At 47.8% G+C, this 26,635-nt stretch overlaps 1 protein-coding gene across 1 annotated transcript in view; it reads left to right on the top strand.

The window, feature by feature from the left end:
- NFKBIE (NFKB inhibitor epsilon) overlaps positions 1 to 14,328 on the top strand; it is a 59,684-nt gene extending 45,356 nt beyond the window's left edge. The window contains exons 4-7 of the mRNA XM_082251654.1: positions 4,946 to 5,147; positions 7,457 to 7,545; positions 11,688 to 11,936; positions 14,176 to 14,328. Of these exons, the coding sequence (XP_082107780.1) occupies positions 4,946 to 5,147; positions 7,457 to 7,545; positions 11,688 to 11,936; positions 14,176 to 14,241 (606 nt within the window). The 3' untranslated portion in view covers positions 14,242 to 14,328. The remainder of the gene's footprint in view (positions 1 to 4,945; positions 5,148 to 7,456; positions 7,546 to 11,687; positions 11,937 to 14,175) is intronic.
- The last annotated feature ends 12,307 nt before the right edge of the window (positions 14,329 to 26,635 follow it).

Genomic DNA, 26,635 nt, shown 5'->3' with positions numbered 1-26,635 from the left:
GTCCTCCAAAGCTCCTGCAGGAGGCGTCAGGGGTCGTTGGTCGGGCAAGCAAAAGCCCGCCCCCTCCAGACCTGAAGATAAACCGTCCAAAGCCTGAAGGTGCGCCCCCACCCATAACTGGGGTGGGGGGACGTCTTCGCCGGTTCCCGGATCCATGGCTTTCCAGAATCCCGGACAAATGGGTTTGCGAAGTCATAAGGTCAGGGTACAAGATCGAGTTTCGATCTCTCCCACCGGCGCGATTCTTCCCTTCCAATATCCGACTATCCCCGGATCGTTTAGAAGATCTGCGGAGAGCAGTCACAGATTTACTACAACAAGGAGTGGTAGTCCACGTTCCTTGGACAGAACGGTTTCAAGGGTTTTATTCAAACCTATTTACAATACCCAGGAAAGAGGGCAAAGTGCGTCCAATTTTGGACTTAAGGGCACTCAATTCTTTTGTCAACATAAGAAGATTCAGAATGGAGTCCATTCGCACAGTAGCAGCCTTCCTGCATCCAGGGGATGTCCTAGCGTCCATAGACATCAAGGACGCCTATCTTCACATTCCCATTTTCGCAGGACATCAGCGTTTTCTACGCTTTTCCGTAGAAGAGAACCACTATCAGTTTGTGGCGTTACCTTTCGGTCTCGCCACGGCTCCGCGGGTCTTCACGAAGGTGTTGGCCCCAATGTTGGCACTTCTGCGCCAAAGAGGCATATCGATCCTTGGTTACCTAGACGATCTTCTGCTTCATGCAGAGTCTCCTCAGACCTTGCTACAAAACATAGAAATTACTATGATTTCTTTACAGGAATTCGGGTGGCTGGTGAACCAGCAAAAGTCATTTCTGGTTCCCACCCAGAGGCTCGAATATCTGGGTCTAATTCTAGACACAGTCAGGACAAGAGTTTTTCTTCCGGTAGGGAAACTCCGAAAGATTCAATCAGCAGTCCAGTTGTTACTGTCCAACAGCTGGTCTTCCCTTCGGACTTGCATGAGGGTTCTGGGGTTGATGGTGGCTTCGTTCGAAGCAGTCCCATTTGCCCAGTCCCATACCCGAATTCTTCAGCAAGAGATTCTTCTCAGATGGAATCGGAATCCGGAATCCCTGGACAATCAGATCCGATTGAGCAAACAGACCAGAGAGTCTCTGGTCTGGTGGCTTCGGTCTCCGATGCTCAGCCAGGGAAAGTCATTTCTGCCAATATATTGGACGATAGTGACCACGGATGCCAGTCTATCCGGATGGGGAGGAATTCTCGGTCAGTTATCTGTCCAGGGACTTTGGTCCCCGGAAGAATCCAGGTTACCGATAAATGTATTGGAACTGAGAGCGATCAGACTTTGTCTGATTCACTGGACCGAGCAGCTCCAGGACAGCCCGGTTCGGATCCAGTCGGACAATGCCACGGCCGTGGCTTATGTCAATCACCAGGGGGGCACCAAGAGTGTCCGAGCGGCCAAAGAAGTGGCTTGCATTCTTCGCTGGGCGGAATGATTTGTTCCAGCAATCTCTGCGGTGTTCATTCCGGGGGTGGAGAATTGGCAGGCAGATTATCTCAGCCGTCAGACTCTGGATCAGGGGGAATGGTCCCTCCATCCAGACGTTTTCCACCAGTTGTGCCTAAGGTGGGGCACCCCGGATGTGGATCTGTTGGCATCACGATTCAACAGGAAAGTTCAGAGATTCGTGGCTCGCTCCCGCGATCCTCTAGCAGAAACCGCAGACGCACTGATCGCCCCGTGGGGGCAATACCAGCTAATGTATGCCTTCCCTCCTCTCGCGTTACTGCCAAGACTTCTTCGCAGGATAGAGGAGGAAGGAATTCCAGTAATTCTGGTAGCTCCGGACTGGCCTCGTCGAGCTTGGTACGCCGACGTGGTCAGACTGGTGGCGGACGTCCCGTGGAGACTTCCTCTCAGGGAGGACCTACTGTCTCAGGGACCGATCTTCTGTCCTGCTTTACGATCGCTGGCTTTAACGGCCTGGCTATTGAGACCCAGGTGCTGAAGGACAAAGGTTTGTCAGCTTCAGTTATTCCTACTCTAGTTGAAGCAAGGAAAGCGACTTCCAGAAAGATTTATCATCGCACATGGAAGTCCTACATTGCATGGTGTGAACCTTTGGGGTTCCGTCCTCGGTCTTATTCGATTAGTCGAATATTAGCTTTTCTGCAACAAGGGGTTAAGCAGAAACTGGCCTTGAGTACTATCAAGGGTCAGGTCTCAGCATTAGCTATCTTCTTTCAGAAGCCTTTGGCTACTCATTCCTTGGTGCGGAATTTCATCCAGGGGGTGCGACATCTGGCTCCGCCAGTGCACGCGCCGTTACCCCCCTGGGATCTTAATTTAGTGTTGTCGGTTCTTCAGAAACCTCCCTTTGAAGATATTAGGGAGATTCCTCTACCTACGTTGTCCCAGAAGGTGGCCTTCTTGGTGGCTATCACTTCTGCACGCAGGGTGTCAGAACTGGCCGCATTATCTTGTCGTTCACCATATCTGGTGGTTCATAGAGATAAGGTGGTTCTTCGTCCGAATCCATCCTTCCTACCAAAAGTGGTTTCAGAATTTCATCTGAATGAAGAAATTGTGTTACCTTCCCTGTGACCTAAGCCCAGTCATCCTCGGGAGTTTGCTTTGCACTCCTTGGATGTGGTCCGGGCGATCAGGGTATACTTGAAAACGACAGACTCGTTTCGCAAGACGGATTCACTTTTGTGATCCCAGATGGACCCAAAAAAGGGGTTGCCTGCATCTGCCGCGACCATTTCCAGATGGATCAGACAGACGGTAGTACAGGCTTATTCTATTAAGGGTCGGGAGCCCCCGTTCCCTGTTAAGGCGCACTCCACTCGGGCACTTAGTGCGTCATGGGCCTTCCGCCATCAGGCGTCAGTGGTCCAGGTGTGCAAGGCGGCTACCTGGTCGTCGGTGCATACCTTTACAAAACATTATAAAGTTGATGTAATGGCATCGTCTGATGCCTCGTTTGGCCGCAAGGTTTTGCAGGCCGCCATTTGAGGAGACCAGTGGTCTACCTCGAGGGTTTTTTCCGTTGGAATTTTTATTTGAGTCTCATTCTTTGTTTATAATGAGCCTTTAAAACTTCTAGTTTGGCACCGGTTGGGCCTTCTAGATTGGATTTGATTTTGTCAATCCCACCCCTCATTTGTGGCACTGCTTCTGGATGTCCCAGCTCTTGAGAATCAAGAAGACTACATCTGTCAATGAGCGATAGAGAAAATGGATTTTTGTAAGATCTTACCGTAAAATCCTTTTCTCTTAAGCTCATTGACAGACGTAGTACCCGCCCCTCTATCATTGAGTTGGGTTGGGTTAAATTCTCTGTTACTGCTTTAGAACAGAACTGATTCCCTGTAGCAGAGAGAGGGAGGATATACCCTCAGGGACTGCCCCTAAGGTGGAGCCAGAACGTTTTGTCTTTCTGCCTAGTCCTACTCCTGCGGAGACAACATAACCCAGCTCTTGAGAATCAAGAAGACTACGTCTGTCAATGAGCTTAAGAGAAAAGGATTTTACGGTAAGATCTTACAAAAATCCATTTTTGTCTTTTTTTTTTTTTTTTTTTTCTCCCCACAAACAAAGCTTTCTTTTGGTGGTATTTCATCACCTCTGCGCTTTTATTTTTTGCAATATTAATTAAAAAAATAGCGAAAAATTGACATTTTCTACTTGGACTGTTAAAAAATATCCAATATATTACATTTTTGTCATATATTTAGGCCAAAATGTATTTAGCTACATGTCTTTTGACAAAAAAATTCTCAATGAGCGCATTTTTATCCACCTTAAGACCGGAAGATTTTACCCCCTTCCTGACCAGGCCATATTTTGTGATTCGGCACTGCGTTACTTTAACGGAAAATTGTGCGGTCCTGCGACGCTGTACCCAAATGAAATCTTTTTTTTTTTTTTTTTCCCCACAAATAGAGCTTTCTTTTGGTGGTATTTGATCACTTGTGCGATTTTTTTTTTTTTTTTTTTAATTTTTGAAAAAAAGCGACAATTTTGAGAAAAAAAAGCTATTTTTCACATTCTGATATATAACCTTCCCAAAAAAAAATTAAAAATCAAATTCGTTTTAGGCAAATTTGATTTCTGCTACATATTTTTGGTACAAAAAATCGCAATAAGCGTATTTTGATTGGTTTGCGCAAAAGTTATTGCGTTTACTAACTACGGGAAAGATTTTTTTTTTTTTTTTTGCGGGACTACGACATTGCGGCGGACAGATCGGACCCCTAACTGACATTTTTGACACTTTTGAGGGGACCAGTGACATTACTACAGTAATCCGTGCTAAAAATATGCACTGTTACTGTAATAATGACACTGGCAGGGAAGGGGTTAACACTATTGGTCATCAAGGGGTTAAATGTGTGTGCCTCATGCTTAATGACGTGTGGGGGGAGGGGGTTCTGTGACACAGACAAAGATCGCAGGTTGAGCTATGCTGAATCCTGTGATCTCTCACGGTTTGTCACAGAGAAGATCCGCCTGCTTTTGTTTACACAAGCAGGCGGATCTTCTCACACTTTCCCCAACGATCGGGGAAGAGAGAAGGCAATCGCCGCCTCTCCTCCGGCCCGACTCCCGTTGTGTCTAAACACAGCGGGAGCGAGCCTCTGGCGGCGCGCGCGTGCCGCTGAGACAGCTAGGAGTCCAGTGACGTAGGTCTACGTTGCTGGACCCAGGGCTGCCACAGTAGCAGCACAGTGAGCGGTCCTAAAGTAGTTAAGACCATATTGCAGGTGAAACGCGTCAGAGCGGAGTTACATCTGGTGAGAGAGAAAAAAAAACATCCGAATAACCCTGTTTAATGTTTTAGTTTTGTTGCGGTTTTATCTGTTGTACGGGAAGGTTCACATACTGACTGACTGCTGTTCACTTGGTTTCTAACCTCCTCCTGACTCCTCTCCTATCTTCCCGTCCCAACAGTCTGCGCTGCACCTCGCCGTCTACCTCGACCAGCTGGAGGTGGTGGAGGCACTGCTGGAAAAAGACGTCAACCGGGAACTGCAGGACCGCAAAGGTGACACAGCTCTACACTTGGCCTGTGAGAACCAGCACCTGGACTGTGCCAGAATCCTCCTGCGGGGCCCCAGGGGGCCACAGAACTTACAGCTACAGAATTGGAAAGGTAATGCAGCTTCTGGAATCATGATAGAGCGGTCTCTAATACACACAGTATACAGCGCTGTGCTATGACCGTGTGATGAGAACTCCACTTCCAAAAACAAAATGGGCGGAGTGCTGCTTAGTCAATCACTGGAGCCTTTGTATTCTGTGAAAGAATACAAAGCTTACTCTGATTGGGTGAGGTGGATGCATGGCACCACGATCACTGCCTCGGCCAATCAGATTTGTATTCATTCACAGAATACAAAGCTTCCTGTGAATGGCTGAGCCGAGATAAGCCTGACTTTTTTTTATTCTGGCAGTGAGACAGGAAGTTCTCGTCCCGTTACCATAGTACACTGTCCCAAATTAATTTCCACAGGTGTGCTTGCTGGGCATACTGTATATAGCCTTAGCTAAAGCTATATACATTTACAACTTTCTGCCCGGGCTATAGCCGAATGGCAGACTCCCTTGCTGGGAGGGCGTACATGGACGTCGTCCTGTGATCGGGCTGCCCTTGTGCACTGTGATCTGAGTCCTTTGTACTATGCTGTTTACAAATCATGGTAAAGGGCCAATGGCAGCGGCCCTTTACCATGTAATCAACTGTCTGCCAATGACAGCTGATCACAGCATGTAAGCACAAGCTGGTTATTGGCTCTCCCCCCCCCCCCCCCCCATGCTGGCAGTGTGAGGAGAGAAGAAAGACTATAACCATCTTATGTTCAAGGGCCATTGGCACTGATAATCGGGCCCCTGATTATCAGTGCAGTCCCACCAGTGCTGCCAATCGGTGTCCCCTATTAGTGCAGCCTATTGGCGCACATCAGTGAAGGAGAAAAATTACCTGTCTGCAAAAATTTTTATAACAAACTATGAAAAGGCGCAGAGAGGCTGCATGTTTGCGTGCGGACAACACCAGAGGGTTAAGCAAGCAGTCTGGCAGTCAGATGATCCGAAAACTCCCGATCCCTTCTTTCAGTTAGGCACCGGTAACTGCCAGCAGGTCGTAGGCCGCACGCTCTCCGCACAGCTGTACTGACCACAATTCATGCTAATATGTGACCTCTCAGCGCAAAGGGCCAGGTGCAGAGAGGCTGCATATTTGCGCACGGCTGGCACCAGGGGTTTAAGAAGGCTTCTAGCAGTGCCGCAGCCCCTGCAAGGCCTTAAGGGCCCATTCACACTGCAGTATGGTAGCACATGTGTGCGGCAGCAATTGGGTAGGCTTTAACCCATTGCCGACCGCGCTATAGCCCAATGACTGCTACAGCAAGGTCGTCCAGTTCTGGGAGGGTGTCTATTGCCTGCTTCGTTGCGCACTAGGCAGGTTCTGTGATAGCGGTGTCCTTCGAACACAGCTGATCACAGATCAGGGTAAAGAGCCAATCACAGCAGCTCTGCGCATCGTGATCAGCTGTGTCCAATCACAGTTGATCGTGATGTAAACACACTTGCCGGTTATCGGCACTCCTTTCCATATGTTGTCACAGTGAGAGGAGATCCGGTAACTGGCAAGTATGAAAGGGGCCACATCTACACTGATCACTGGTCATCGGTGTCCTGATAATCACTGCAGCCCCAACAGTGCCAATCGGTGGAGAAAAATGACCCGATTTGCAAAATTCTTTTTACAGAAACTAAAAAAAAAAAATTCCAGTGGTGAATAAATACCACCTAAAGAAAGCTCTATTTGTGGTGGAAAAAATGATAAATATGTCACATGGGTACAGTGTTGCATGACCGCGCAATTGCTATTCAAAGTGAGACAGCGCTAAAATCTGAAAATTGGTCTGGGTAGGAAGGGGGTAAAAGTGCCCCAGTAGGCAAGTGGTTAATACGATATGCCCAGCAAGCGCACCTGTTGCAGGAAGTCATTCATTTGGGACAGCTTGGGCAAAACAGACTCCTTTAAAGGGACATTAAAGCACCAATAAACCAAAAGAAAACATTTGATCTATTGTACCGTAACCATTCTTCGATAGCTGCATTTTGTGTGGGTTTTTTTTTTTTTTTTTTTTCTTTGGCTTATTCTTTTATTTTCACCTGGTAAACCAGACAGTTAAGACCCGTGCACACAATAAGAAAATCGGAAGTAAAATTTTGTCCGACAAACGATCTGTCAACTTTTGGATCGCTAGTATGGTGCTTTCCTTTCCTTCTCTTCGTCCGTCCCCTCCCCTCCCTTCTCCCCCCCCCCCCCCCTTTCTCTGTCTCCGTCCGTCCCTCCCCTTCCCTTTACCCTTTTCCCTCCCCTTGCCTTCTGTCTTGCCTCTTCTTCCCTGTATTTATGATTGTCGGTCAATGACATGTCTCTTCTCTCTATAGGTCTAACCTGCCTGCACATCGCCACCATGAAGAGAAATCTGCCCCTTATCTCTCTTTTGCTGGACAGTGGAGCCAGTATCAATATTCAGGTACCATCCCCCCATCCTGTCTGATCTAATGTTCTGAAAATCTAAACATCCTCATGATTTTTTTTATTTTGTTGTATAAAGTGTCATTCTACTTAAAAAAAAAAAAAAATGTTATTTAATTTTTCATTGTGTAAATTTCTGTATTTTCTGGGCCTTGGTGCAAAAGCTATACATTATACAGCTTGTCGTTATTGGTAAATTCCTGGTTACTCCTGCCATTTCCTTGGCTTGCTTCCCTCTTTTCAGTATTAATGCCCTGACTGTTGCGTTTGCCCTGACTGTTGCGTTTGCCCTGACTGTTGCGCTGCGTTGTGTCGGTGTTCATGCTCGTCCACTTCGACAGGAAGCTTTTCACGTCGTCCTTTCTCTCTGGAAGTTGCCCCACATTACTGTTTGGGCTCACTCACATGTGAGGTTGGGAGGTGGTAAAACCCTATGGCTGAGCCACACTTTTTTACTGTCCCCTGATAGGAAAATTGCATATTCCAAATTTAATTGAATTATAAACCTGGCTAAGTGTGTAGACTCCCTTGGGTCACTTGGGTCATATTGTTGCCTCAGTGGGGGGTTGACCACTCCTTGCACACAAGTCCTATATTACCACAGCAAAAACTTTATAAGACCTCCGTCTCATATCAGAGCTTGCAGCCATACCCCTCACCCCCCCCCCTCTCCCTCCTTGCCTGTCAGCTCTGATCAACTCCTCGGCCCTCCCCTCCTGATGAAATGACTGTCATTTTGAGGCAATCCCGTCTTCCATAATGCTATCTGCCCTGTGTATGTCCTTTATTAAAAAAAAAATAAATAAATAAAAAAACCCTTCTATATTTCAGAGCGGCACCCATGTGACCGCCCGCCGCTCTCCTCCCGACTGGCGTCTGCGGGGGATTCTCAACCCCTCCCACCGTAGCTGTCAGATCAAAAGAGGGGCAAGGCGGCCGATCACATGAGCGCTGCTATGAAATAAGGTATAAAAACTGCAATTTTTTTTTTTTTTTTAACCTCTTCAGCCCCGGGAGGTTAAGCTCAAAAGTACATGAGCTTCTTTTTTTGGCAGATTACAAGCGTTTGTTAGATGTCAATTCCTGCCTCCAAACACTTGCAAAAAACGCCTTAAAAATGCCCAAAGAAGTGATCCGCTCAGGGGTGAATGGAGCCTTAGGAAGCCTAGAGCTGAAGTTACACTCTGCAGTGCTCAGTGAGAGCTGATTGGGTGGAAGAGACACACTTCCATCACACAACACACAGGAGCAGAGCTCAGGCTGTCAACCACAGGCTGTGTGCTGGAGCTCCCTTCCCGTCACCTTTTTTCCTCTTGGTGTCAGGAAAACTTGCCAGAAGCAGTTCATATTCATAGCGGAGGAAGGAGGCAGAAATGTCACTCGGCTCCCTAGATTGGGACAAGTATACACTATAGAGGGATGTGCTTTGTTCATATTTCATGTCTGAAATTACAACCTCCAAACCAGGAGGTGATGCATTGCCTCCTGACTGCCTGTTAAATGCCCTCTGAAGAGCGATCCAGATGTGGATTGCTCTTCGGAGAGCACCACCAGTCTGTCTGAGGGACGGCTCCAGCCGGGAGGATGCCTTCTTTCATCCCTGTTATCTGCCCTCATAACAAGCTTTTCTGTGCTTGCGGGTCGGCTCCAGAAGTAACGGTTGATGGACTTCTTTCCTGCTAGTCGCTTCATGTGACACTGCTGAGGCTTGAGGGCCTCCCATGGGGTGAGTGTGATTAGCTGCAGATCCCATGGGGGGGGGGGGGGGGGGGGCCTTACTACCAGTATAGTATTACAATACATAAACTTTAACTTCGGGAGTGACTTCTGCAGACTTCGTCAGAGCTTTCCTGCTGCACACAAGGGACTTTCCAGTAATTGTCAGCCTTCTGCAACCTAAATGTTGGACTTGGGGGCGGTGGTGTTGTATGTATTTAGTACGTTCCTGTAATACAAGCACATTTCACCACTTTCCTTTTTTTTTGGTCCCTAAAAAGGCGGCAAGTACAGAAAAATATGCCTGTAAACCAGGGGTCTTCAAACTGTGGCCCTCCAGTTGTTCAGGAACTACAATCCCCATCATGCCTAGTCATGTCTGTGTGTATCAGAGTTTTGCAATGCCTCATGGGATGTGTAGTTCCGCAACAGCTGGAGGGTCGTGGTTTGAGGATCCCTGCTGTAAACGATCAAATTATTAACCAACCCATTCACTTTAACCACTTCTAGACCAGAAGATTTTCCTCCTCAATGACCAGGACATATTTTGCGATTCGGCACTGTTGCCTTAATGGACAATTGCGCGGCCATGCGACGCTGTACCCAAATAAAATGGATGTCCTTCTTTTCTTTTTTTTTTTTTTCCCCCACAAACAGAGCTTTCTTTTGGTGGTATTTGACCACCTCCTGCGATTTTTATTATTTTATTTTTTTTGCATTATAAACAAAGAGACAATTCTGGAAAAAAAAAATAAATTTCACATTCTGCTATATAACATTCCCAAAATAAAATAATTTTTTTTTTTTTTTTTTTTTACATTTTAGACCAATTTTGTTTTTGCTACATATTTTTGGTAAACAAAATCGCAATAAATGGTTTGCGCAAAAGTTATCGCATCTACTTACTACGGGAAAGATTTGTCATTTTTATTGTTTTTCTTTTACTAGTAATGGCGGCGATCAGCGATTTTTAGTGGGACTGCGACATTGCAGTGGACAGATCGGACCCCTAACTGACATTTGTGACACTTTTGGGGGGGACCAGTGACATTACTACAGTAATCAGTGCTAAAAAATTTGCACTGTTACTGTAATAATGACACTGGCAGGGAAGGGGCTAACACAGTGGGTGATCAAAGGGCTAAATGTGAGCCTAGGGGAGTGATCTGTATGGGGGTGGGGCTTATGGAATGACCATAGAGACCTGTGATCCTATATAGATCATTCCAGGGAGAAGAACAGTCAGCTGTGTTTACAACAGCCGACCGTCCTTCTCTCTCAGCAGGGAACGATCGTGGGTGTCAGGCGGCAATCTGAGCCACCTGCCCCCAGTGGTGTATTTTGGTTTTGTGCTGCCCTAGGCAAGACTAAAATTGGGCGCCCCCCATTCTATGGAAATTTGCCCATTCCTTTTTTAACCGATGTAACTCCCTCCAAAATTGAAGGACTACAAGTCCCAGCATGAACTCCTGAGATCTCACGAGAGGGGGGTGGGGGGTGAGGGTGGGAGAGAGGGGGGGTGGGTGAGGGAGGGAGAGAGGGGGGGTGGGTGAGGGTGGGAGAGAGGGGGGGTGGGTGAGGGAGGGAGGGAGAGAGGGGGGATGAGAGAGAGAGAGGGGGTGATCAAAGAGAGAGAGAGGGGGTGAGAGAGGCGGCTCTAGCAACCAGTGGCCAATAGAGTCTCATGCGGAGGGGGGGGCAGCTTTTTTGCTGCCCCCCTGCAAAGTGCCGCCCTAGGCCTGGGCCTTGTTGGCCTAGGCCAAAATACAGCACTGCCTGCCCCCGTGCATTGGAGTCCCCGCTGCTGAGTGGGGGCGGGAGTGTGTTGCCGGCAGCATGCGCCCCCTAGCTGCAGGCGCGCGACCGACGTTTACCTACGTTGGTTCTTGCAGGAGGGCCAGCCTGCCGCAGTATATATGCGGTGGGCGGTCCGGAACCGGTTCAAATATAAATGAAAGGCAAATCATTTTTGTATAGATTATAAAAAAAACATTATACATACACTTCCTTTTTTTTTTTTTTTCTTTCTGTTCTCAGCAGCTGCATAGGAGTTGGGTGGGGAAGAAGCAGCAGAACACTGAGCTTCCCAGTGAATGACTGTGCAGCCGGGCCATGTCAGGACAAGCCTGATTGGAGAAAAGTACGCTGAGTTTCCAGCATAGCTAGAGAACTGACCATGCTGTGTTATCCCTGCTTAGTGTGGCCAATTTCTAATAGGAAAGCAGAGGGCCTGGCAGGAACTTGTGATAAAACCGGTTTCTGCTACATTTGTCCACTGTTTTTTTTATTTTTTGCTGTTAAAGATGTGGAGACCTCTGGGGTGTTTGGGTGTCACCCTAGGCCCAGAGTCTAGGACTAGGCATGTTGGTAGCCATTGCCTGCTGTAGTCTTGTCTCTCACCCGTTCTCCTTTTGTCCTCTACAGGAAGGTACCAGCGGAAAGACTGCCCTGCACCTGGCTGTGGAGATGTTGGACAGCCTGCTGGTGGCTCATCTTTTACAATATCGCCCTCATGTAGACGCATTAATGTACAACGGCTGTACCCCCCTCCACCTGGCTGTCGGCAGGAAGGATATTGAACTCGCCAGACTTTTGTGCCAAGCTGGGGCAGACATCTTACAGAGAAACAGAGAGGGGGACACCCCTCAGGACCTGGCAGAGGGGAATAACCTGGTATGGGCATTAACCTATATTGTGTTGTCCAGATTTATAAACTAGAAGTCTATGTAATGGGCCTTTGCATTATACATAAGATCCTCAACTCCGGTTCCAGGTAAAGCTGACGTTTATAACGACTTCCCACCCACGCTATAGCCGAATGACGGCTACAGCACTGGCTTACTTTGCCAGGAGGCCATGGTATGACGTCCTCCTCTGATCGCACTCCTTCGGACTCAGCTGATCACAGATCGGGGTAAAGGGCCAATGACCACAGCCCTTTACCACGTGATCAGCTGTGTCCAGTGACCGCTGATCATGCTGTAAACAGAAGACAGTTATTGGCAACAGAGGAGATGAGCGCCAAAAACCGGCATCTGTTAAAGGGACATTTGCACTGTTAACCAGGGCACTGATTATTGGTGCAGTTCCAACAGTGCTGCCAATCAGTGCCCATCGGTGAAGGGAAAAAAAATAACCGGTTTGCAAAATTTTATAACCAACTATAAAATTGTTTCTTGTATTTTATTTTTTTTTTCGGTTATTTTGCAAAAAATAAAAAACCCCAGTGGTGAATTAATACCACCAAAAGAAAGCTCTATGTGTTTAAAAAAAAAAAAAAGATAAAAATGTCATATAGGTACAGCGTTGCATGACGTTGCATGTCATTCCAAGTGCGACAGCGCTGAAAGCTGAAAATTGTCCTGGGCAGGAAGGGGGTGAAAGTGTTTGTTTGGTAGGCAAGTGGTTTTGGTGGGAATGTTTGTTATGTAACTTCTTCTTTCAAACTGGCGTTTGAAGTGTGTTTGTCAGATGATGGTAGACTTATGGGGGGGGGGGGTCCACAGAGGTCTGCTATTCCTAGGCTGGGGGTCACAGAGGTGGCTGCTATTCCTAGGCTGGGGGTCACAGAGGTGGCTGCTATTCCTAGGCTGGGGGTCACAGAGGTGGCTGCTATTCCTAGGCTGGGGGTCACAGAGGTGGCTGCTATTCCTAGGCTGGGGGTTCACGGAGGTGGCTGCTATTCCTAGGCTGGGGGTCACAGAGGTGGCTGCTATTCCTAGGCTGGGGGTTCACGGAGGTGGCTGCTATTCCTAGGCTGGGGGTTCACGGAGGTGGCTGCTATTCCTAGGCTGGGGGTTCACGGAGGTGGCTGCTATTCCTAGGTTTGGGGGTCACAGAGGTGGCTGCTATTCCTAGGTTTGGGGGTCACGGGGTGGCTGCTATTCCTAGGCTGGGGGTCACAGAGGTGGCTGCTATTCCTAGGCTGGGGTTCACAGAGGTGGCTGCTATTCCTAGGCTGGGGTTCACGGAGGTGGCTGCTATTCCTAGGCTGGGGGTCACAGAGGTGGCTGCTATTCCTAGGCTGGGGGTTCACGGAGGTGGCTGCTATTCCTAGGCTGGGGGTTCACGGAGGTGGCTGCTATTCCTAGGCTGGGGGTTCACGGAGGTGGCTGCTATTCCTAGGCTGGGGGTTCACGGAGGTGGCTGCTATTCCTAGGTTTGGGGGTCACAGAGGTGGCTGCTATTCCTAGGTTTGGGGGTCACGGGGTGGCTGCTATTCCTAGGCTGGGGGTCACAGAGGTGGCTGCTATTCCTAGGCTGGGGTTCACGGAGGTGGCTGCTATTCCTAGGCTGGGGTTCACGGAGGTGGCTGCTATTCCTAGGCTGGGGTTCACGGAGGTGGCTGCTATTCCTAGGCTGGGGGTTCACGGAGGTGGCTGCTATTCCTAGGCTGGGGGTTCACGGAGGTGGCTGCTATTCCTAGGCTGGGGGTTCACGGAGGTGGCTGCTATTCCTAGGCTGGGGGTTCACGGAGGTGGCTGCTATTCCTAGGTTTGGGGGTCACAGAGGTGGCTGCTATTCCTAGGTTTGGGGGTCACGGGGTGGCTGCTATTCCTAGGCTGGGGGTCACGGAGGTGGCTGCTGTTCATGGGCTGGGGGTCACGGAGGTGGCTGCTGTTCATGGGCTGGGGGTCACGGAGGTGGCTGCTGTTCATGTGCTGGGGGTCACGGAGGTGGCTGCTATTCCTAGGCTGGGGGGTCACTGGGGTGGCTGCTATTCCTAGGCTGGGGAGGCACTGGAGTGGCTGTTGTTCATAGGCTTGGGGGGGGGGGGGGGTCACAAAGGTGGATTGTTAGAGGGTGGTCAGTGAGTGATTCTTGGAGTGTGATGGAAGATATTATGGAATGAAGGTTCTTATTTAATGACCATGGAAACGCTATAATTGATTTCTTTATGCTCCTCCCGCAGCTTCTTCCTCTTCTGCCATTTGATGATCTGAAGATCTCTGGGAAACCCGTTGTGACCACAGCGTGAGCGCCTGCATGGATTCTCTGTGTGACATCCTTCCCCCTGCCACCTGTACAGAATCGGACACAATGGACATAATGAGAGGCTTGGGGACAATGACACTCTAGGATCTTTCCCACCATAGTGGTGGACTTCTATTTTTTTTTTTTTTTTAAATAAAGGGTTGTTTAGCTCTTAAGCCATTCTCTATTCTGCAGAAATGAAGAACTGGATGAGCCGTATTTGTATAAGTTATAGCCGGAGCAGAGCTGCCCTGGTGCGGCATTTTCAGACGCACTTTGTAGGATGTTGATGGACGTCGGGCTCCAGGCACCCGGAAAGTCATTACACACAGCCGGGGACATGGGATCCCTAGGAGGAGAAGGCGCTCCTCACCTGGACTCTGTATGAAGTTCTCTACCCCCCCCAATCACCATGTCTTAAATTCCATCACCCTGCTGTTTTCTATTCCTCATTCGCCACCCAGAAATGATCTCTTACATCTCATTCATACAATCTTCAGCTGGTATCAGAGCAGTGTGTATAGCTAGCTGTGACAAGCTTTGTTGAAATATTTAAAGGCCAAGTCCACCTGTTTGCAAAAAATCAAAAATATTTGCATCGATATTTGCAGAAAAAAAATGTTTTTTGTGTTTTTTTGTAAAAACTTGAAAAGTTTTGCAGCTGCAGTTGGTGGATGATGGGTGCAATGCCCAGGCTCCTGCAAACTCTTCCTTTAGCTCCTTGTCCATACCATGGTACAGACTTTCTGGTGGAAGCGTCAATGGACTATGATTGCGTTAATCACCGTTGAGAACTACAAGTTCTTCTGGTTTGGCTGCTGCACAAAAAAGTGACCTCTGTCGTGGGGCAAAATAATCTCCGCATGCTGCAAAGGGGTGGGTTGGGGGTCCGCTTGCAAACTGGTTACAGTATGGAAGTAAAGGGTGGAGGTAGCCTTTAAAAGCCCTTTCAGTTCCGGTATGGGGGTTGTCAAAACACAGGTCTTAATTGGGCTGTCACTTTAAATTCTCTACACCGGTGCCTCCCGACCCTTTTTAAGAAGTTTAGGTTGCTGGGAGGTGGGGCTGGGCTTAAGATCACGTGACTGCTGTGATTGGCAGTCAGATGATCCCAAAACTCAGATCACTTTTCAGTTAGGCACCGGTAACTGCCAAGAGTGCACAGGCCTCACTCTCTCCGCACACTGTACTGACCGCAATTCATGTATATCCGCTCGGTACCAAGGGCCAGGCGCAGAGAGGCTGCATATTTGCGTGCGGCCGGTGCCAGGGGGGTTTAAGCAAGCTTCTAGCAGTGCCGCAGCCCCTGCAAGGTCTTAAGGGCCCATTCACACTGCAGTATGGTAGCACATGTGTGGGACATTAATAGGGTGAGCTTTAACCACTTGGTGACCGTGCTGTAGCTGAATTAAGGCTACAGTAAGGTCGTCCAGTTCTGGGAGGATGTCCACATACCTGCTGCGGTGCGCATCAGGCGCGCTCTGTGATAGCTGTGTCTAATCACAGTTGATCACGATGTAAACACACTTGCTGGTTATCGGCACTCTTTTACTCACGTTGTCACAGCGAGAGGAGAGCCGATAACCGGCCAGTTTGAAAGGGGGGACATCTACACTGATAATTGAGGCACTGGTCATCGGTGTCCTGATGATCACTGCAGCCCCAACAGTGCCAACCGGTGAAGGAGAAAAATTACTTTTTTGCAAAAATGTATTCTAGAAACTAAAAAAAAAAAAAAAAAAGTTTTTTTCTTTTTTTTTTTTTTTTCTTTTTTTGTTTGCAAATAATAAACGCAGTGCTGATTAAGCCCCGGAAGATTTTACCCCCTTCCTGACAAGGCCTTATTTTGCGATTTGGCACTGCGTGACTTTAACGGACAATTGCACGGTCGTGCGACGCTGTACCTAAACGAATTTGACGTCTTTTTTTCCCACAAACAGAGCTTTCTTTCGGTGGTATTTGATCACCTGTGCGTTTTTTTTTTTTTTTTTTTTTTTTTTTTTTTTTTTTTTTTTTTTTTTTTGGGACTGCGACATTGCGGCGGACAGATCGGACCCTTGACTGACATTTTTGACACTTTTGGGGGTACCAGTGACATTACTACAGTAATCAGTCCTATACATATGCACTGTTACTGTAAAATTACACTGGCAGTGAAGGGGATAACTTTTTTTGAGAGGGAGGGGTTATGTGTGTCCCTAGGGGTGTAATTCTAACTGATTGGCTGTGGCTTGAGGTGTAGGAACAGTGATCAACGGTCCTACATAGTAGAACCGTATGATCACTATTCCTACACAGGGGAGAATGACAGGCGGCTTGTTTACATTAGCCGCCTGCCTTTCTCCCTCTCGAAGCGATGATCGCGAGTGACCGGCGGACGATCGGGGTCCTCCAGTCACGTGCGCGGGGGGGGTCCGTGACCCCGCAGGAGCGGCAGCGCTCCCGAGACCCTCACAGGCTAGCGACGTAGACCTACGTCGCTTTGCCTGTGAGTGGCTGACTGCTGCAGTAAATATACTGTGGGCAGTCGGCAAGCGGTTAAATACCATCAAAAGAAAGCTTGATTTGTGTGAAAAAAATAACATTTTCATATGGGTACAATGTTGCATGACCGTGCAATTGTCATTCCAAATTTGACAGCGCTGAAAATTGGGAAGGAATGGGGGTCAAAGTGTGCCCAGTAGGCAAGTGGTTAAAGCCCACACAGCGTACATGTGCGTCACTGGGCAGCATGTCAAAGATGGCTTTCAGTGCCCAATGATGATCGCTAACTGATGGAACTAGCTCCTAATCATGTGACCATTGTGATGGTCACAGTGGTCACATGATGCATCCCGTCCCCTGGGCTTCTAAAGGGAGACTGGGGTGGGCAGGTTGGGGGTTTAAGGTAACACATCCTCATGCATTAACATGATCCTTTTGTGTGGTGCAGTACACCATAATGCCTGGCGTTTGTATTGTGCATTGTGGGTGATGTGGTGCAGGAATGTCATGATTTGCTAAACTAGGTGGGAAAACCTTGAATTCCATGGTTGGGGAGGGATTACAGCAGGGAGATCTGCCAGAGAGATACTAGGCCAGCAGGTGACTCCTCTCACCAGATATCTGCGCAGTGGTTTGGCACTTGCAGGCCTGGGGTCCTCCGTTTTGAATCTCAGACAGAACTTTATCTGCATGGAGTTTGCATGTTCTCCTTGTGCTTGTTTGGGTTTCTTCCCACACTCCAAAAAACATGCTGGTAAGTTAATTGGCTCCTGTCTAAAATGGCCCCAGTAGGTGTGTGAGATAGGGATCTTAGATTGTAAGCTCTTTAGGGGCAGGGACTGATGTGGCTGTGCATTAAAGAAAAATGCTGTGTAAATTGTCAGGATTTGTATAAATAGCTGCAATAAATAAATATCGCATTTGGGTGGAGTCCTCCTTTTTCATCTCAGACTCCCCCGTCCGCCGCCTGTCTTATAGCACAGCTTATGCTGTCTTCTGTGTATATGAACACACTGGGGGGGGGGGGGGGTAATTTACTGTAGGCTGACTGAGATCTTGTATTTTGGGCCCCTCTGCATCGGTCCTCAGCAGTGGCGGTTGGTGCTCCATGGGTTGGTGGGGTGGCAGACAGACCACACCAGCCCGCACACCATACACCCTCCCGGTTGCCGGCTCACTCACCCTGAACATGTGGAGGGCAGGCGGCGGCTTCTCCTCAGTCTCCTGCATCTCCTCCCTCCACCTTGGCCAATGGCATGGCTTCTCCTTTTGGTCAATCCGGAAACGGGTCTCAGGACCCTCTTCCTGATTGGCCAGGAGGAGGATCTGTGTGACAATAGCGAATATTCATTCGCTATTGTCACACAACTGGGTGCGCTCAGCGTGCAGTGTTCTGTGCCCCGAGCCCACCCTTTTTTTTTTTTTTTTTTTTAAGCCTATTAATCACATGCTTAACCACTTTACCACCGGAGGATTTTGCTGTCTTCCGTCCAGGCCACTTTTTGCGATTCGGCGCTGTGCGAATTTAACTGACAATTGCGTGGTCGTGCGACGCCGTACCCAAACGAAATTTACGTCCTTTTTTTTTTCCCACAAACAGAGCTTTCTTTTGGTGGTATTTGATCACCTGTGCGATTTTTTTACTTTTTGCGCTATAAACAAAAAAAGAGCGTTTATTTTGAAAAAATAATATTTTTATTTTTTTTATATGAAATTCCCCCCAAAAAATATGTAAAAATCAAATTTTTTTTTACATTTTTGGTCAATTTGTTTTCTGCTACCTATGTTTGGTAAAAAAAAATCGCAATAAGCGTATTTTGATTGGTTTGCGCAAAAGTTATTGCGTTTACTAACTAAGGGAAAGATTTCTGTCATTTTTGGTGTGTTTTTTTTTGTTTTTTTTTTAACGCGTAATGGCGGCGATCTGTGATTTTTTTTTTTTTGTGCGGGACTGTGACATTGCGGCGGACAGATCGGACCCTTGACTGACATTTTTGACACTTTTGGGGGTACCAGTGACATTACTACAGTAATCAGTGCTATATATATATATATATATATGCACTGTTACTGTAAAAATGACACTGGCAGGGAAGGGGTTAATTTTATTGGAGAGGGAGGGGTTAATGTATGCCTGGTGCTTACTGACGTGTGGGGGGGGGGGAGAAGACTGAGTGACAGAAGGACAGATCGGATGTCCAGCTATGCTGAACACTCCGATCTGTCAGTCCCTGTCACTGAGGAGATCCGCCCGCTCTGTTTACACAGGCGGGCGGATCTCCTCACTCGATTCCCCAACGATCGGGGCAGAGCAGCGGTGATCGCCGCTGCTCCTCCCCTGGCCCGACTCCCGCTGTGACTGAACACAGCGGGAGTGAGCCTCCGGCGGCACGCGAGCGCCGCCCACAAGGGGCGGAGTCCAGCAACGTAGGTCTACGTCGCTGGACGGGATCGTGCCACATTGCCGCAGTAGCAGCAATGTGAGCAGGGGGGGAAGTGGTTAAAAAAAAAAAAAAATCCCATTGGAATCCATGCGTCCAGCGCCCTGCAAGTAGATTGGGGGGGGGGGGGGGGAAGCACCCCTGTGCCCCCAATGGACGGGCCGCCACTGGTCCTCAGGATAAGGTTGGTGGAAAATGCAGCCTTTTTTGTAAAGGATCTTCTGGTTCCCCTTTCCACACACGAGGATTTGTTTTGGATTTGCAAACTTGAATACCATTGTTAAATTTTAAGATATTTGAGATCTTATAATAAATGTTTGCTTGTGTATTTATAATCCTGTTGATGACGGGGGAAGAGATTGAAAAGACAAGATAAGCAGATTCAATTCCAGCTTTCACTGATTGTTGGACATATTCTCATTCATCTTCTCATCAACGCGATGCTAATAGGATAAAGGTCATCTAGCAGCAGTGGCTCACTCTTCAGAAAGCATTTGACAGGCACTAAGTAAGCCTGTTATCTCTTCCTCATTGCCTGTCTTAACTCTTCAAATCCTGTACCAGTGCCCCCTTGTGATAGCTTTGGGCAGTGACAAGTCCTCTTTATGAAGTCATCAGGGGTCTGTTAAACCTCCTTTGTTCTAACAAACATCTTGCCAAACACAGATCTTTCTTTCTTATCTTACTTCCTTCCTTCGTACTTCCTTCCTTCGAGCACCCAATCAATTTTGCGAAACCTCTAATTAGCGGCTGAAAGAAAAACTGTACCAAGATCATGGCTACAACTTTATTCTTGTAGTAAACCCTTGCTGACAGGATGTTTATATACATACTTTGGTCAGCAAGTGGTTAAAGTGTTTGTAACCCCAAAAAAAAAAAAGGTTCCTGTTAGAGCTGCACGATATTGGGGGGGAAAAAAGTACATTGCGATATTTGGTTTTATTGGTTATATATCGCGATATTTCTCTGGGTGGAATGCAGAAGACACTGACAGTGTGGATTAGGCAGAGATTCGGGACTCACAGTGGTGATAGGAGGTAGAAGAAGTTAGAACACAGCCCGACGTGAGTGGAGCAGCCACAGCTCTTCACTGTTGTCCTGTCTGGAGCTCAGGATCAGATGGTGACCCGTCAGGCACAGGGTCCCGTCCACTGGCGGGTGGAAGGGTCGGTACAGGACCACCTTGTCCACCCGGGGGGTTTTGATCAGCTCTGCGAACTCCATAGCAGACACTGGAGGATCCCTGTCACCGTCCTCTCATCACCGGTACTACACCTGACACAGCGCTCCCCCCTCCCTCACCGGAGACCAGTTTCCCCTTGCTTTCGGCTGTGATCCCAGCTCTGCCTCTAGTCTCCAGCCGACAATTACTCCGCCCATTGACTCTATTTACAACACATTACAGCCTGATCCCGCTTCCGTGCGCGCCCCCGATGCAGCCAGGAGAGACAATGGGCGGAGCAGGGCAGAGTAATGGTCGGCTGGAGACTAGAGGCAGAGCTGGGAGGGCTGGATTGCATCGGGCTGGAGGGGCGGAGTTACGATCACAGCCGAAAGCAAGGGGAAACTCGTTTGTGTCGGCTGCCTGCACAATATCGTGTCTTCGGCGATATGAATATCGCCCACGCCCGCAGAACGATAGTCGATATCACATTGACTATCGTTCAGCCCTAGTTCCTGTTACTTTTAACCTCTGGCCGACCACCCACTGTAGGATTACTGCGGCAGAGCAGCTCGCCTGTGCAAAACTTTGAAGTTCTACGTGATTTTGTGCATGAGGTCTCCCGCTGTGTTTAGATACAGTGGGAGGCGGGCCAAAAGGAGGAGCCCCTGGCCTCCCGCGATCATCTGATAAACTGACAGAAGACCCACCTGCTTATGTAAACCAAGCAGGCGAGTCTTCTGTCAGACAGGCAGGGAGAGATCAGGAATTTCAGCTAAGCTACAACCCCGATCTCTCTGTGCCTGTCAAAGAACCCTCCCCCCCACACACACAGTCAGCAAGCATATTTAGGCATACATTAACCCCTTTTGATCACCCCCAGTGTTAACCCCTTCCCTGCCAGTGTCATTTATACAGTAACAGTGCATATTATTTAGCACTGTCTACTGTATAAATGACACTGGCAGGGAAGGGGTTAACACTGGGGGTGATCAAAAGGGGTTAATGTATGGGGCCCGATCTGTCTGCCGCAATGTCGCAGTCCCTCTTAAAATCGCAGATCGCCGCCATTACTAATAAAAACAGGGACTGGGAGAGGGAGCAGTGAGCGGCGCTATGAAATAAGGTAGAAAACTGCATATTTTTTTTTTTTTTTTTAACAAAGCACATTCACTGGAGCATAGAATATTTTCTGGCAGAGGGGATTGTATGTACTCTGCAAAGTGGCCTTGCAACCACTTAAGCCCCAGCCCTATTTCGGACACTTTCTGTTTACAAGTTAAAACCAGTATTTTTTCCTAGAAAACTACTTGGAACCCCCAAACATTATATATATATATATATATATATATTTATATTTTTTTAGCAAAAACTCTGGAGAATAAAATGTCGGTCATTGCAATATTTTTTGTCATGCGGAATTTGCGCAGCGGTCTTTAAAACGCCATTTTTTTTGGAAAAATTTTGAAAAATCACATTTCACTGCATTTTAAAAAATACTAAACAGTAAAGTTAGCCCGTATTTTTTGTATATTGTGAAAGATGATGTCACGCCGAGTAAAAAGATACCCAACATGTTACGGTTTAAAATTGCGCCCCCCAGTGGGATGGCGACAAACTACGGTCAATAGAGATCTCAATAGGCGACGCTTTAAATTTTTTTAACGGTTACCAGTTTAGAGTTAGGAGTGTAGCTCTTTTTTTTTTAACTATTGCTCACGCTCTGGCGATACCTCACATGTGTGGTTTGAACATCGATTTCATTCGTGGCTCGACTTCCGTATACGTTTTTTTTTTTCGTGCGCGAGCTAACGGTGACAGCTAAAAAAAATTTTTTTTCCTATTTATTTTATTTATTTTTTTAACTTTATTACATGTTTTGTTTTTTAAAAAAAATTCTGATCTCTTTTATTGCTGTCACAAGCAATGTAAACATCCCTTGTGACACCAATATGCAGTGACAGGTACTCTTTATGGAGGGATCGAGGGTCTAAAAGACCCCAAACCCCTCCACTACACTTTCATGTTTGCAAAACGCCGAAAACTGTGTGTTTTTGCATACAGCCGTTTTTTAAATCTGCTGCCTTTTGCAGCAGAGTAACCCGGAAGTGACGTCATGGACGCCGCCTCCGGGTTATGTCATCGGAGACCTGATCGAAGCTGTTTCTGGCTTTGATCGGGACTCCATCCAGCCGGCGGAGGGGGGGTGTCCCCTCCCGCTCACCCGGGTAACGATCGAGCAGCTCCTGAGCCGCATCGGTCGTTACCGACGGAAGGCCGACCTTCGGCTGTTAACCACGGTACTGGGATGGTGTCTCTAGCTAGAGGCATCATCTCGGTATACCCCCGCAAAGACTGCCGACGTAGATCTACGTCAGTTTGCGGTAAGTGGTTAAAGGAGAAATTTCACAGAATTTTTTAATTTTTTTTTTTTGGGGGGGGGTGTTGTCAGCTACAGCTTAAAGCTTTGTGCTCACTGGGGTTTTTTTTTTTTTTACCCTGGCGCATGAGGGTACAGGTGCACCATCCAGCCCCCTCTGTCTGCTGTTGCAGTTGCAGTTGCATAGCATATCCAGCTGCATGATTGTTTAGAGCAGCGTGTGCTCAGTGATAAATGGGTGGAAGGCCAGAAGTCTACGCTCTGAGCATTTGCCCCGGGGCGCTTACTTCCCTACGAAATTGTACTACTTGTCATAGTCCAGCAGTAAAGGTAAATGGTGCACCTGCGCCCTGTCTGCACCTAAGCACTGGCCTCTCATGCACCGTCCTATCTATGTACCATGCAGTTGCTCTTACCAGGATTGTGGAAGCAATGGCTAAGTGCTGGAGCCTGTCTAATCTATCAGTTGCCTTCTGTTCAAAGTTTGCAGCTGCCATCTAATCCGTCCAGAGATACAGAAACCAGGTTCAGAGACTATTTATTATAATTGACAGCAGATGCGATTTTGGTGGGGTTTGGGGGGGGGTAAATGAAGTGGTATTGAAGTAAGACGTGCTTGTGCAAAAAAGACACTACAGAAGCTTCATTACATACTGGTAATTAAAGATCTGGGCCAAAAGCTGAACTTTGACCTTTATTGTAACTGACCATCCTGTAGTGAGTGGGCCCCTAAAGCCCCATACACACGATGAGATTATTGAACGATCTGTCGTCCGTTTTTTTTGTGGCATGCTAGTCTGATGTGGAAAGTGAAGAGGTTATTTTCATACGAATTTTCCCGTACGACAGAATTCAACTTCAGAAGTGATGTCATGTGTTGGATTGCTTTGTATGTGTTCTTTCGTCTCTGAGCATGCCTAGTCTTGGGCTTCTTTCACACGGTCCGCCTCCGCAGGCGGATCCGTGTTGCTCAGCGGGGATCGATCCGCGATCCCCGCTGAGCCGGGCGGATGACAGCTCCGTCTCCGCTTGCAGAGCGGAGAGGGAGGTGTCTCAGCACCCGCTGCCCTCTATGGGGGATCGGAGGAGAGCGGACCGCTTGTCCGCTCTCATCAGATCCGCTCCGCTCCGATTACTGAACGGATGGAAAAATAGGGTTTCCATCCGTCCAGATTTCAAGCACAGGATCGGATGCGGATGGCAGCGGGTGTCAGCGGAGGTGACCTCCGCTGACACCCGCTGCCCCATAGAGCTGCATGGAGGATCCGATCAGATCCGCCTAAAAAACTGACAGGCGGATCTGATCGGACCGCCCGTGTGAAAGAGCCCATGCTCTTAAGATTTTTTTCCGTCGAAAACTGTACTAATGAGACGAAAATCGGACGTTGTGTTGACGGATGATAAAAATTTTATAGCCTGCACATCAGGATTTTGTCGGCCGAAAATTCGGAGTCGGCTGTCAAAAGCGCCATACTAACAATCTGAAAATCGGCAGATCGGTCGTCGGACAAAATTTCCCTTCAGATTTTCTTATCGCGTGTACGGGCCTTTAGTGTTTGGGAAAAAGCCTGCCAAAAAATGGCCTTCTGAAATGTATACTATGATTTTATTGTACAGGGCCCATAGGGGTTGGTGGATGGAGAGGAAGGGGTTCTTGTTCAGAGGTGGAGGATAAAGGGGGTGTAGAGACAGGGTGGAGTTAAGCTACACCTGAGGAGATGAAAGAGTTCAAAACAATCTAACAACATTATCACCTCATCATGAATGATTAATTCATTATCTCCTCCATTGTAAGAGTAAGGTGGGGTGGGCTATGCAATGTAAACCACTCCATTGGTTACATTTGTGATTACTGTGATTGACACTGGATGGAGCTCCATGAACGGCATGGTTGTTGATGCCAGACAGGCTGGTCACATGGCAGTTGCAGATCAAACGGGAGGGTAAGATGGCAGCTTCCTTGACTAAAAAGGATAGAATGGTTTCGTTTCGCTTTAACAAGTCTACATAAATAAATTCCTGACAACTCAGACTATATACAGCAACAGGATCATTTTTCAGAACAGCTCCACCTTTTATAAAAAAATAAATAAAAAATGCCGCCCTTGAGCCAGTGATCATTCCTAGGGTGAGATGTCCTCAGTCTGCGCCTCTCCCCCCAGAGATCAGACTTCAACATTATAACTTTGCAGGAAGTCACATGGCGAGAGGCTGCAGCAGGGACTGATCTGCGTCCGATGTTTGTGAACACAGCTGTGAACTGCACAGGCAGAAGGATTTTCATGACTGTGTCATCTCTGAGCAGGTATCTCAGACCAGGAAGTACTATCGATGGTGCTTCTGGATGATGGCTGAACAGTGGTGGTGCCATTCTAGAGATTAAAGAGGTTGTAAACCGATAATTTTTTTTTTCTTTTCTTTACATCCTGAAAGATAAAGACATAATGAGCTAGTATGCATCGCATACTAGCTCATTATCAAATACCTTAGAACGAGCCCTCGCCGCGCCGCTCTCTTACCTCTATGACGGGCGACATGTACAGTCGCCCGTCTTCCGGGATCGCGGCATCCGGCCATCTGATTGGCCGGAGCCGCGGTGACGTCACTCCCGCGCGCGGGAGCCGACGGTCACGGCACAGGGCTCTGAAGGAGCGGCACGATCTGCTGTTCCTTCAGAGCGCATGCGCCAGTGACGTCACTGGCTGCATCAAATGTAAATATCTCCTAAACGGTACATGTTTAGGAGATATTTACAGTACCTATAGGTAAGCCTTAACATAGGCTTACCTATAGGTACAACTTCCTGAGGAGGGTTTACTTCCTCTTTAAGGCATTACCAGGTGGCATAGTTAAAAATGTATCTCATGACTGGTCTTGTTTACAGTACTGTCCAAAAGTTTTAGGCCAGTGGCGGAGCCAGAGGGTTAGCTGGGGTGGCAATTGCCACCCCAGAAGAAGTCCTTGCCACCCCGATCCTGAGTGGGTGCATGGCAGCGGAGGAATCACAGGGGATCGAAAATTTAGGCCCATGTGAAAAAATCCTGTAAATGAAGAATGCTTTCAGAAATAGAAGTGTTCATAGTAATTATTTTTATCAATGAACAAAATGGAAAGTAAATGACGAGAAGAATAATCAAAATCTAATTGATATTTGTAACTACCCTTTGCCTTCTAGGTAGACTTGCACACAGTTTTTAGGAACTCGGCAGGGACGTTGTTCTATGTACATCTTGGAGAACTAAGCCCAGATCTTCTGTGGATGTCGGCTTCCTCAAATCTTTCCGTCTCTTCATGCCATTCCAGACTCCATGATGGTCAGATCAGGGCTCTGTGAGGGTCAAAACATCACTTCCAGAACTCCTTATTCTTCTTTACATTGAAGATACAGTGCCTTGAAAAAGTATTCATAGCCCTTGAAAGAGAAATCAAAATCTAATGGATATTTGGTGTAACTGCCCTTTGCCTTCTAGGTAGACTTGCACACAGTCTTTAAGGAACTTGGCAGGTAGGTTGTTGGTCGTGTCTTCGGCGATATGAATATCGCCCACGCCCGCAGAACGATAGTCGATATCACATTGACTATCGTTCAGCCCTAGTTCCTGTTACTTTTAACCTCTGGCCGACCACCCACTGTAGGATTACTGCGGCAGAGCAGCTCGCCTGTGCAAAACTTTGAAGTTCTACGTGATTTTGTGCATGAGGTCTCCCGCTGTGTTTAGATACAGTGGGAGGCGGGCCAAAAGGAGGAGCCCCTGGCCTCCCGCGATCATCTGATAAACTGACAGAAGACCCACCTGCTTATGTAAACCAAGCAGGCGAGTCTTCTGTCAGACAGGCAGGGAGAGATCAGGAATTTCAGCTAAGCTACAACCCCGATCTCTCTGTGCCTGTCAAAGAACCCTCCCCCCCACACACACAGTCAGCAAGCATA

The sequence above is a fragment of the Pelophylax lessonae genome, assembly GCF_965119305.1.
Source record: "Pelophylax lessonae genome assembly, chromosome: 3".
Lineage (NCBI taxonomy): Eukaryota > Metazoa > Chordata > Amphibia > Anura > Ranidae > Pelophylax > Pelophylax lessonae.
Note: the sequence above shows the minus strand (reverse complement) of the source record. Positions and strands in the feature narration are given on the sequence as shown.